At 46.3% G+C, this 13,065-nt stretch overlaps 1 protein-coding gene and 1 long non-coding RNA gene across 3 annotated transcripts; one reads left to right on the plus strand and one right to left on the minus strand.

Annotated features, from left to right (window-relative positions):
* Window positions 1–610: 610 nt before the first annotated feature.
* grhl2b (grainyhead-like transcription factor 2b) lies at window positions 611–11,057 on the minus strand. 2 transcript variants are annotated; one of them, XM_019867785.1, is made up of 16 exons: window positions 10,678–11,057; window positions 8,609–8,798; window positions 8,461–8,528; window positions 8,044–8,386; window positions 7,734–7,792; window positions 7,497–7,647; window positions 6,742–6,853; window positions 4,759–4,853; window positions 3,308–3,466; window positions 2,881–2,938; window positions 2,645–2,784; window positions 2,470–2,507; window positions 2,250–2,341; window positions 1,517–1,602; window positions 1,358–1,422; window positions 611–1,244 (listed from the first exon to the last, which is right to left on the minus strand). In XM_019867785.1, the coding sequence occupies exons 1-16, from the start codon at window positions 10,695–10,697 to the stop codon at window positions 1,130–1,132; spliced, it is 1,791 nt and encodes a 596-aa protein (XP_019723344.1). In that variant the 5' UTR covers window positions 10,698–11,057; the 3' UTR covers window positions 611–1,129. The 2 variants fall into 2 exon arrangements, with proteins under 2 accessions (XP_019723344.1, XP_019723343.1); XM_019867784.1 differs by having other exon boundaries at window positions 7,497–7,653.
* Window positions 10,820–11,338, plus strand: LOC109514653 (uncharacterized). The gene is made up of 2 exons (XR_002168018.1): window positions 10,820–10,895; window positions 11,064–11,338. It is a non-coding gene; the product is annotated as an uncharacterized LOC109514653 (long non-coding RNA).
* The last annotated feature ends 1,727 nt before the right edge of the window (window positions 11,339–13,065 follow it).

A 13,065-nucleotide genomic window follows, 5' to 3' on the forward strand; every position in this document is an offset into this window, starting at 1 on the left:
CCACTTGGATCACCATTTTTTGTCCCACGTGTGTTTGTTTTGCTTGTCATGCTTTAAAGCTGCACCAAATTTAAATTTCACTTGACTTTTTAAGTATTCTTTCTTTTAATCCCTGGTGGTGTGAAGACACAATTTTGTAGTTGTGTGTGTGTGTGTGTGTGTAAGGGGGTGAGGAAACAAATAATCATCAAAAAGAAAAAGAAAAAAAAAAGATCTGTGACAATGACGGTGTAACAGGCCAGGCTTCCATGAGCATCCTGTGGTCAAAGTGCCAAATATAGAATATATATATGTATATATATGTATATATATATATATTCCATTCGAAATTAGCAGACCGCAGACATATATCACACACACACACTCACACACAGTATTGTATCATGTATGTATACTGTACATTTGTTACCTGTTGAACAAACAAGGACGTCACTGTCATATATTTTGGGGGGTTAGATTTTATATTGTTAACGTCTGTGTAGGATGTCCGTTTTGTCATTCAAATAAAGACAATTGGGCCAAGTGTATGTTTTTATCGGTCCTGAAAAAAAAAAATACCCACAAAATGCGCATAAAACTGAATCTGGCAATAAACACGCATGAGAGTCGATGAGTTTGTCACAGATTTCCACGGCACGTGTTTTTATTCACGTCTTAGCACATGCTGACGTGAATCTCGACATTGTTGTATTTATAAAAGTCACGCAAGGGCTCTCATTGAGGGCGACTTGCTGGGAAATCGCTGAAATGTGAAGTATTGTACTTGAAATCGATGGATGCACACACACATACACGCGCGCGCGCGCGCGCACACACACACACACACACACACGCACAGAAATTTCAAGAAAAGAAATAAATAATATAACTAAATAAACAACACTAAAACCAAATCAAGGTGGGCATGCAAAGAAGCCACTAACGAAGAATGAATGCGGGCGAAATGCTTCCATGATGACGAGGGGACTTAGCAATCCAAATCAAGTATGCACACCATGACAAGAGACTTTGCACAGTGGAGCCGTGAATATGGGCGCCATGATTGCAGCCCTTAAGGACCATTAGAGTGGCGATTACTCGGTGCAAGAGTAACCTGGAGTCTTCAACTTTTTTTCCATGTGCGTGCGGTTCAGATTTCGGTCAGCGTGACCTTGTAGGTGTCGGCGTAGCTCTCGATGTGCAGGATAAACGTGTCCTCATTGGAGTAGTGCTCGATGATATTGTCGTCCATGTTCACCAGGATGCTGGACAACCCACCCCCCACCGAAAAAAAGGCAGGTTTTAGCATACTGGCGCAATAAAAAGTGGAATGAAAGACAACTTATGCGAAACCCAATTGTTGCGATCTCCGGTTCACCCTTTTTTGCTTTTCTTGTAGACTTTGGCAATCTTCTCGGTGGTCACGCCGTACTTCTCCGATATCTGTGAACCAAATGAAAATGCTGACTGTGCTGTTTTGACGAAAAAAAGAAAAATGTCGCAATGGGGGGAAGATAAAATGGCGGCCGCCACTCACTGCCTCCACCAGGCCTCGCAGCGTCGGCGACTTGAGCATGAGTGCGTCAAACACCTCGTCCGTCTCCTTGCGGACGTACAGCAGCACTGTGACAGGACAAATGCGCCACGTCAGTGGGAGTCACGCCAATCCAACGACAACTACTAGTGGCACCTTTGTCACAGTTACACATTTAAAGCTTACTAGCCAACTACAGTGCCGCGCTACTAACGCAACAGGGCCCCCGACTATGTCGTAGGCATGTGTCACACACTAGTAGCCTCTCGGAGCATTCTCGTGCTTTATGGTGGGCCGCATGAGCATTTATTCAATATCCCCGGTGTCCATCCTAGGGGCCGTGTACTCGTACAATCTTTGACCTTACTAGTTCAGAACGCTGAACGCTCTAGTAGTACCACAGGGTCATACTAATAACTTTTTGTCCACCGCTGTATAAAATTCTGGCCACTAGGAGGACAATCACATTTCCAGTCAGGCAAAACTACGAGTGGGTAGTTACTACTTGGCTACTAGTACAGGACACTAATAAGCGTTACGACTGTGCGTGGGGACACTGTCATTTTACTAGTGTGCTGGTGTGTGTGTGTGTGTGTGTGTGTGTGTGTGTGTGTGTGTGCGTGTGTGTGTGTGTGTGTATATGTGTGTGAAGGCTTTGGAGCAAATGCCTGAACAGTGTTCCATAAAATGGAGGCTCGAGCCAGTGCCAATATTAAGTACAGCCGCCATTTTATACCTCTCTTGTGCGCTTCCTCCTTGATCTGTTTCTGCGGCGACGGACACAAGTCGTCCTCCGACGGCCGGAACATCCTCTTCACCAGCACGCTCCTGGCGCAGACATTGTCATGAAAAAGATTGATTTGCTTTGTCTCCATGCACGCTTCCTGTGTTGTGCATCTCTTTTGCATATCTCTTTGAGCCGATGTAAATGACACTTCCTGTTTGGGCGCGCTCACCCTTCTCGCTCCATTTCCTCCGTGTTGAAGGTGAACACCTGAAAACGTAGCTTTTGTTACATAATCTGCATACATACATATATATATATATGTGTGTGTGTGTGTGTGTGTGTGTGTATATACACACACACACACACACACATACATATGAGAGAGTTTTCATGGCAGAGCGTACCTGTCCGGCCCTCTGGAGGTTTCCAAAGTGGACGTCGGGGATGAAAAGGACAGGTTGCGCTTCCAGGTCGGTCATGGTCTTGAAATAGGTGGTGTCTGACTTCTTGGGTACCGTGATGACGCCCACGGTGCCATCTTTCGCTGCACAGCAAAGGAGAAGTGCTTCAACAGCTTCTGCTTTCACGTGATCCATTCGGAATCTGCTCATGAACTCAGATTTATTGTGAGACTCGGTACCTTTGGATTTCTTGCGGAACAGCTTCCTCTCTTCGTCTCTTATTTTACGCTCTGCTCCCTGAAAGACATCGTGAACTCAAATGGAGGCAAGCCAAAGAAGGAATGTGGTGTGGACAGGTGTGACCACAAGAGGGAGCACTTGTGCCACGATCCGGCCAAGTCAGCCGAACCAAAGTATCGGTTTGGTTTGAGACAATCATTTGGGCCACTTTTATGTGTTGTTTGAATGGACAACCCCCACCCGCCTCATCTTATTTTTTCCCCCTCTCCATGTCGTGTTCATAGCGAAAAATAAATGCCATCCTTGACATATGAAGGTGTGTCTTATTCAACCTGGGGTGGAAAATGACCAAGCCGACCCCCTCCCCCTCTTTCCAGCAACCCAAACGATACCAGCTCCAACGTATTCAGGTGTCTGGTGTCTGACCTTGTCACAGAAGACCTTGATCTGCGAGTAGGCCCTGTGCAGAGGCTTGTTGCTGCGGTTGTTGTAGCTGTACGTGTCTATCTGGATCATCAGAGGGAGACCCTTGACGCCCTTCTGCGACGAGAAGTCCGTACTCAGGCAGTTGACCGTGATGAAGATCTAACGGACGGCACAGTGGCAGTGTCATGGACGTTTGCCCGATTCATCGCGTGTCACAGGAGGAAACGGGAAGTCGGGATGGGTTCTTCCTCTTGCCATTGTGTGCTGCTCATTTAAAAGTCTCAACCGCTCCAATGACACTGTTCGCAAAGGACCTTCAACGCTTGGCGGGCCTTCTCTTTTCTTCAGGAGTGTTCAAAATCTCAGGCTCCGTCGGGTTGTCCTGGTCTCTTTCGACACCAGCTGAATGCTCGCGCTAAGGAGCTTGAAACGGCGTCAAATCTTCCAAAGTGAAATGAGCACAACGGCGTGTTTTTCTTGGTTTGTTTGTATTTTTTAATTTGTCGAGCCGTCACCTAGCACGGCGGTACCTCGATTTTGGGGGTGTCACGCAGCGGTCGGGACAACAAGTACCTGCTGTTTGCGGACGGGCAACCGCTTTTTTTAACTCGTTGCTTTGCCAGTTTGAGAGCAGCGCTACTGACAACAACGAGGATCATTCAACATTTGATGAACGTTCACTCCTTTCTACTGCACAACAAATGTACAAGCTAATAAAATAACAGTGAACTACGGAGAAACGGACCACTTTGGAATGATAATAATAACGATGATGATACGTTTCCCTCCGACTGGTAGGCTTCCTCATGTTTTGCTGGCAAGCTAAAAGCGTGGCACCCTCCGGCCAACCATCGCCCGACAACGCCATGTTAACCGCTCATTTCACTCCAGAAGAGCAGAAGTGTCCAATTAGCACGAGAACCTGTTTAGCGTTCCTAACTTATCACGTTTTGAGAGTCTTGTGGCATTTGTACTACCGATGAGCCAATTCCTGACTCATTTGTCCACTTTGCGCTTGTTTGCCAACAACCGAGTCAGAAAAAAAAAAAAAAAGACGAAGAAGAAAAAGAAAAAACCTGTCCGGCTGCTTTTTATTTCCCGACACACCTCTGGCATTGTTAAACATACCCGACTGGTTTGCAGAGGGTTTACATGTCAATAACGGAAATGTTGTCGCGCTTCTTTTGGCTGCACCGCTTTTAATCAACGATGTTCATTTTTTTGAGGGGGTCCAATCAGAGTTCAGCTTAAGCACGATGGCGTGCTAATCACATCCTTTAGAATGAAGAGTGCTGGATCCATTTCAAGCATATTAGCAATGGGACTATGTCGGCAACCCATCGGATTTCAAATTCTCCGTCAGCATTTTTCCGTCCACTGATTGGTTGCTATTTGCAAAAATGTTTTTTTTTAATTTTCATGTTATTTTAATGTCCAGTTGTTTTTCTCACCTTGGCCTCTTCGTTGACATCCCACGTGAAGGAGATGGCGTTGTAGGCGATTTCTTCGATGTTGCCAATGGTGTTGAAGCTCTCCTTGTAGTCGGCTGGAAGGAGAATCACAGCGTTTAAAAAAAAAAAAAAAAAAAAGGGGGGGGGGGCTGGGTGGGGCACAGAGTGGTCATTAAAAGTCACAAGCAGGTAGCCATTGTTTGTTCCTGATAAGCAATCCAACGGCGCACGCTTCAATTTGGCAAGCTAAAGCCTTATCTGGCCCGGACAAACAAAGTCTCTGGCTTCAAAAGGCCGCTCAGGAGACCCTTTTGATGGCCGCAGAGCAAACGGGAGTGTCTCAGGAATTCTGTTACGTGGAGGAACAAATAGTCCCTTTCACACCGCCGGTAACAAGCTGCCAATGTTCTCTAAGGGTCAGAAGCGGCATGATTGCTGGGTTCGGTGTGAAAGCAACGGGTGGATGAATTCCAGGCACTCTTCTCTTTTGGCGCTCATGCAGCCCCTTTGCCTCGGCGGCAATATTCTGCCTTTACCGGATTCGGTGTGAAAGGCAAAGGCCCGCCGAGGGCGGCCGGGTCCTCCGCGCTGTCTCTGATTTGGCGCTTTTGCAGGGCCTCTGTATGGAAGAGGCGACTGGGCATTTGCGCACCAACCTTCAAAACAAATCAATTGTTTCACACGACAGAGCCGCTGGGGCCGGGGGGGCTATCCATCCTGGGGTCTGGGGATTGTGTTTATATGCCGGCCGGTCTTTCCTTGCTCCGCAACAGGTGCACAATGGAGACAGGAAACAAGAAGCCCACACCCCTTTTTAACTGAGCTCATGTATTGGGTGACGTGGCCCGAGGCACCTGTACATCACTCACGCCCAGGCCCTCCTCCGCTGCTATTCAAATCAGCTCTCCTGGCGGTTTCGGGTTGCATCAAGCCAGCGGAAAGGGGTGCAGAGTCGCTTGTGATTTAGCCAACCGCCTGGCTGGATGGTTCACGTCAATCTGTGCTCAGCTTGCGCCAGAGTTTCGGTTGTGAGGTCAACAGGAAAATCTCCGTCGGGATGCGCTACGCAGTTGACGACCTTTCCAGGATCCAAAATGAGCAATTCGTTCTTGAGCAATTTGTGGTTAAAAATCTATTCATGCTCATTGTTGTTGTCTACTTTTCAGAGAAGTGGAACTGGCAATGAACTATTTGATGAATGTTAACGTTTTTTTTTTCATAAAAATATTTGCATACGTTACATTTATTTTACATACATTTTAAATAGTCAGGAAGGTTTTTCTGTTCTCATGGACACTTCTGTTGCAAAACGAGAGGAAGTTGGAAATTGGAGGATTTCTATTTCTTGATTGTATGTAACAAAGTAATAAATGAAAAAGTTCAATGAAACACATTGTCAATCCAGATGAAGAAAAATATCAGTACTGGATGACAGAATGCGTGTGTTTATGTCAATGCGTGCATGCATGCGTGCGTGTTTGCTGATGATCAAGCATGAATACCCCCATGATGTCGATGAGAAAAATCATTCTTTTTAAACGGACCGAGCATCTTCACATTCCGCTCCCTGTCCCGACAAGCTGCATGTGCGTGTCTATATGTACGTGTGTGTGCGAGTGTGTCACATACCTCAAAACGTTTCGTGGCGCTAGCAGGCCCGAGCTTGTCAAACACACTAACAAATCTCTCTCTCTCACACACACACACAAACACACACATCACCATAGTGGAGTTGTTCCAGCAACAATTCACTATTCTTCAGGTGTGTGTGTGTGTGTGTGTGTGTGTGTGTGTGTGTGTGTGTGTGTGTGTGTGTGTGTGTGTGTGTCATGGTGGCTGTTTCGCCTGAAGGCGAGTAGGCAGCGAGCAGGGTGGGGGATTGTTTGCTCTCAGTGTGGCCTTTTTTTTTTTCCTTTCTTGCTTTTTTAAACCGACCGAGTGCATTCCAGCATTGGAATTAAAGCCAAATCAAAGAGGTCTCACCGATGTCCAGGACTCTTTGCTTGGCTGTGTGCTGCCGCGAGTGCCAGTACTTCCAGTATTTCAGCTGCTCGTCTCTGTTTTTGTCCTCACTGAACACCACCATGATCACACTCTGAGACAAAAGACCACTGATGTCAAGTAAAAGTGCAGCAGTGGCCAAAAGGCTTCATATTTGAAATTGTGTTTCCAGTATATGTATGTGGATGTTTAGATTGTTCTTGTTTTTTTTTTTGTTTTTTTTTAATCCAATCAGATTCCAGCCCGTATGTGTTGCCATGCCGATGCAATCTCCCCAAGGACTTCAGAATCAGCAGCGCTGGCCCATGCAAATTCAACCATGTTTGCAAACCAATTTTGCCATTGAAACGGTTCCATTTTTGCGGTGCATCTCTGCAACCAAGGCGAAAGGCGATTGAAGACATATTGCTCAATAAGTGGGAACGATTCCATTTGGCTCAGTGAAGAGGCATGACGATTCCATTTGGTATGAGATGGCTCGCCATGAGTTTCTTTTACATTTTACAATCTCAGTTGCCCGCTGTGCATGTTTTTGCAATGTGGGAGGAACACGCCGACACCACACAAGAAGGGCGGAGCCAGAATCGAACCCTGCACCTCTTTACTGCGAGGCCGACGTGCAAACCGGTCGCCCACCGGGCCGCCCTATGCTCGCATTTTTTCAATCGCAACCCGTTGGTCATTCAATTTAAATTGGTTTTAGTGACACCTCTCAATGCTACGGAGGCGGCGCTCACCCGCACTTTGCTGATGGGGTGTCGTAGGCGCTTGTTGGAGCTCAGCTCGTTGAGGGTGACGGCGTAGAACTGGCCCTTGTTCAGGTAGGTCATGGGACCCTCACCCTGTTTCTGGCGTAGCGAGCGGGTGGCGTCCAGCGTGTACTGGAAGCTGTCGCTGCAACGTCATGAGACTCGTCATAACAAAAGGACGGAAAAAAAAAACAGGCCCTCTTTGCACACTGGGTGGTGACTTACGCTGCGTCCTGCTGGAACAAGAAGTCATCTGACGCCAGGGAGGAAGGCGTGTGGTACTTCTAACAAAAAAAAAAAAACCCACAAACGACAATGATGCCAATGGAGCTTTTCACTCCCCCATTTTGAAAAAATGAGAAAATAAAATCTATCAGCCCCTTGACACCAGGTGAATCGATCAACAAGTTCATCACAATGAGACGCATGAAATCGTCTCAAGGACCCGAGCTTGAACTTGAACAGGAACTCAGCCCCTCGGGGTAATTTCCAGGAATCGCAAGGACAGATGTGGAGCCCCTGAAAAATTTCTCACCGTGTCCCCGTCCTCGTCAAACGAGGGGCTGTCCGGCGGGCTGCGCTGGTCCTCCTTCACGTAGGAACTGTGGCTGACGGTGGTCACCTCGTAGGGGCTCTGCTCGTAGACCACCCGGGACGCCTCCTCACCGTCCAGGCGGTAGTGGAGCCCGGCGACCGTGGGCGTGTAGACGGGCACGTAGGACTCGGCCTTCACCAAAGCCGCAGAAGGCGCCCCGCCTGCGGGGTCGGGACCGCCGGGGTGCTCGGTGTTGAGTGACAGGTTGACGGGGACCGACTTGAGAACCTGGACGCGGTTGTCCAACGCCTCGGCCTCAACGCCACTGGGGTTGCCGGCCAACCTGGACAAACACGGAGCCGCCATGCCAGAAACAACGCGCCACTCTTTGTTTGGCCATTTAGCCTGTCGACTAACCTTTTCTCCTGCTCTTCCGTTATTTCCGTAACTTTGGGAGCGGTCAGGAGTCTCTTTTCTTTCGGAACCTGGAAGACAACACGTGGATGTGCTGACTCCCGTTTTACATGCGTTTGGACAGCCACCTCCCCGAAAGTCACCAAGAGACCTTGTAGTAGTCGTAGAGGAGGCCCAGGGCGTTGGCGCTGTCCTCGTCGCCGTTGATGCTCATCATGGCCTTGGTGGCAGCCGTCAGCGGGTTCTCCAAGTACGAGCGCCATGCCTCGTCCTCGCTGGTGTAGGCCCGCCGCACGGCCGGACAGGAGCTCTCGTTGGGGACCACCACCACCAGACGCTTGCTGGGCAGACACCACAGTCACTTTATGAATTAAGGATTGGCAAACCCTTCACATCGAGGCTAAAGTTGGATGTTTAAATCAGACCCGAAGCAAAGGGAATCCATGGAGCCTCTGGAATCAGACCGTGACCACCTATCGGCCGCTCTTGGAAAGAAAAAAAACAGGCTGGGAAGCTTGGGAAAAATGTTGGATTCTCATCAGGAAATAAGAGAGGGAAGAAATTTCATCTGTGCTGTATGTTGCACATGCAGCGCATTTGACATAAACGCATTTGACAATAAAGTTGTACTTGACTTGACCTCATGGTCATCTGAGAGTCTGTTCGTGGTGCTGCTGTTTTGGTGAGCAACAGAGTCGGAAGGGGCTCAGGAGCTGCTGCTCATCGTCAGCGGGACTCCAGACGGCACAGAAACACTTCTGTGCCGCTAAATCGGAGAGCAGCATCATCTGAGAGGCTGTTAGCGTGCTATGCTGGTTTGGTCGGCAACACGGTTGCCACACTCAAGAGGGTGTGGCTTCCAATCTTGCTTCCCACTTGCTTGTGTGCCGTGTCACGTGCAAGAGTCTCAAGCTAGCGGGTCGAGCCTTCGCCACTCTGTTGGCCCACTTTAGGAGGAGAAATGACACCGAGTTGTTCAACACGCCGTGTTGTCACAACAGCTTGATTTTGGCTGCGTTTCCACGAGGCGCACGCCACATGTTACACAATGTGAGATGTAAATTGGCGGTCGCGCCTTGGACGCACACACCTTTCAATAACACTTCCAAGAAAGCCCTGAAACCAAATGAGAAGGATTTAGTCAGCGCGAGCAGGACATCCATACGGCCAGTTTGACGGCAGGTTTCGGCTAATCACGAATATGCTGCACCCCTTCCTGAGTGTTTGCCTTTGAGACATCACCGTGGCAACCACGTGGCCACCATACAGGCATCTAACAATGTGTCGGCATGGGTCACGGGTGTTCTCGAGCACGTACCCTTGTGTTTTCACCTTTGCTATTGGGTAGTTGTTTTTAGATGAGCTGATGTTCAATGTTTTGGGTTTGATGTTCTTTGTCTTCTTGCTCGAGAACTACAAAATTCAAGGAGGGATCTGTTGTAGGATGGATGCATGCAACATCAAGTTAAAATTTACCCGTTTGGCTCGATAAGTCGGATTTGTAGTCAGGTGGCATTTATTTTGAAAAATGGGCACAATATATATAAATATGTGACATCCTTTTGATATATTTTTTCTATAAATGAGGAAAATGGCGATTTTTTTAAAATTAACTATTAACTTTATTGACAATTTTTTTGCTCCCCCATCACCCCCACAGTCATTCATTCAAATCAATCTAACGTCATCACCCACTTACTAAATATGTACAAAATGATGACTGAAGTCGCATCAGATCTCAAAATTGCACATTCTAAGTTTGAGAAAAATGAGTTGAAATTGGGAGGCTTTACGGCAAACACCATGTCATTGCCCACACTTCTTGATGAATAATCACACGCTATTAATATGCATATTTACACAAGACCTAGAGCTCGCGCAGTGCAATGTAAAATGCAAATATTGAAGTTAAAAAAAAACAAACAAAACAACAACGTCCGTGTATGTTTAATATATTTTCATTGCCCCCCCCAAAAAAAACCAACCAAAAACGGGGAATCCAAACCAAACGTCCCTCCAAAACTTTACATCATCAGACACCCACAAGTGATGTAAAAATTATTAGTAAGCGACTGTTTCTAAAATGCAACATATGTGCTTTGAATGATTTTCCCCAAAAAGGTTCCAAAGTAACTAAGAAAAATAGTGGGGGGTCGGGGACCCCCCTCCCCAGTTTGGGTACGAGTATCAAAGATCGTCTCCGCAGGCGTGATCACTTACTTGTCTGTCTCCTGTGACATATTTCACCTCCTCTCCCCGGCTCGGTGCCTGGTGGAACTGGACTTTCAAGTCGGAGCAGGTGATAAGAGGGAGCGGGTTGGCAGAAGTTGGCGTACAGGTAAGTCCACTTTTCTTTTTTTCCCCCGACTGTTTTTTTTTTTCCAGTTCCTCCTCCTGTCACTCGCGCACCGCCACCCTCCGTTGTCTCTTCCCCGCAGGTAAAGCCCGCGTTTTTTGTTTAGTACCCCTCCCTCCGCTTCCTTTCCGTCCACAAAAGTCGACTTTAGCACTTTATCACGATGTCAACATGATTCATACACACATCAACACGGCGATGTTTGTATTTGGCGTCGCTAATCGTTAAGCTTTGGGAAATTCTTTCACAGGCGAGCGAAGGGAAGGTGAGGTCGTCGCTGATTGGCTGCCCGCGGCTAAGAGAGCTGACTGCTGATTGGCTGAAAGTGCAGGAAAGGCAGTTAAAGGACACGCCTCCTCCCTCGCTGTGAATATTTTTTTGTATTTATATATTTAATTCATGACATTTTTAAATGATTGTGGGGAGGTATTTTATCTAACAAAATAAAATATGAGTTTCGAAGAAAGCAGATTTTTTAATGTCGACAAAAAGTTTTGTAATTACCAATAAATGAACTGTACATTTTTTAAAAATAGAATCAATTATTATACCATTACAGCAAACAATTTTACATAAAATGCAAAAATATTAATGTAGGACACCATTTTGCATGTTTTATTTTCACAAATCCAATAATATAAAAAGTCTACACACATTTGTGAGAGAGAGAGAGAGAGAGAGAGAGAGAGAGAGAGAGAGAGAGAGAGAGAGAGAGAGAGAAAGAACATTATAAAACATTTCAAAAAGCATGAATGACACCTACAACCTGGAAAAATTCAATATTTTTTACAGGGGAATTAAAAATGAAGTAAGAAAATGTTATTGCACAAGTGTGTACGCCCACCTAGAACTGGCGATGTCACTGTGTTCAGAATGACCCAATTAAATTCCAACATATGTCCTTAGTGTTGCATGTTTACAGTTACTTAGTGACAGTTGCTTACTTACTTACAGTTCAGAATGAACCAATTTGGTGCATAGTCATGTGAAGTGGGAGTCAGCACACACCTTCCACCATTTAAACTGCCACAGATTAACCCCAAATGAAGGTCAACATTATCTTCATCATCATCATTTTTACATCCTCTCTCTAAAAGCTCGCATTGTTTTTTCACTCCAGGGGATTGTGGAGAGTACAGGTTATAGGTCACACTAACGGTGGAGAAAAATTTCAAGTGATTTGTCTTGATCTCGTTTCTAGCCAACAAAACCATTGCATTTGAATAGGTGTGGAGACTTTTTATATCCACTGCCATTGGTTAATTGGCTGCAAATAATTTCATTAGGAAGAATACAATTAGCCAGCCCAAGTATCTGTTTGAAAACTCAAATGTGGGCCTCGGGGCACAAAAGTTTGCCCACCACTACAGAGTAAAGAGGAAATAAAGGCAGTGGTGGTTGTGATGGGGGGGCTGTCATTAGTTGACACAATGCCATTGTCCCTTTAATGAAGCCATTGTGTGAGCACATCACAGTGTTTGGGATCAGCCAGGCCGACAGCAAACAATGCAGGTGCATGTTTGTCTCCTACAATCACCACCTCAATGCTAATTCAGTCCTGTTTATTTAGCTTCAAAGTTCACGTCAAAGGCATGCAACCGCTATCAATACATGATAACCAACAACAGGAAAAAATGTGTCCACTTTTTTTTTCTATTCATTGTATTTATCGTTTTGATTATTTTACAAGTTTAATTGTCATTTGTTGTTGTTATTTTAGCAAAATGGTTTGGATGCTTGCAAGTTGTTGACGGGACAAATAGACAGGCACATTTGCTTGTGAAAGCCTCCGGGTGATGTGTATGGAAATCTTTTTTTTTTTTTTTTTAAGGAAAAGGTTCTAGCTTCAGTTTAACGGCCAGTGGTGTCATCCCCTTGTGTGCGTGTATGAGACACAGCCATGTTCTTCTCATCTCATTTGTTTCCCAGAGCAGCTGGGGCCTTTTCGGTGTGCTGTGTGTTGTGTGTGCTAGATAAATACAGGTGGAGTCCTTTTTCTTCCCAACAGCACACAAACACAACACGGGGAGAGGGAGGCAGAGTTGAAGGTGTTCACAATAAATGCAATAGTAAACCAGTGGCGGGCAAACTTTTCAGAGCTCAAGGGGCCACATTTGATTTGTAGAACGGACAGAAGAAGCACAAAAGAAATGTTAAGAAAAGCCTCCTCAAACATCTGAACTGTTGACGTTAGGGTTGATCAGGGACGCTTTAAATGGTGGCAGGTCATATATAGTCTCAAACTTTTCCGG

The sequence above is a fragment of the Hippocampus comes genome, unplaced genomic scaffold (genome assembly GCF_001891065.2).
Source record: "Hippocampus comes isolate QL1 unplaced genomic scaffold, H_comes_QL1_v1.1 scaffold207, whole genome shotgun sequence".
In the NCBI taxonomy this organism is placed as follows: Eukaryota; Metazoa; Chordata; class Actinopteri; order Syngnathiformes; family Syngnathidae; genus Hippocampus; species Hippocampus comes.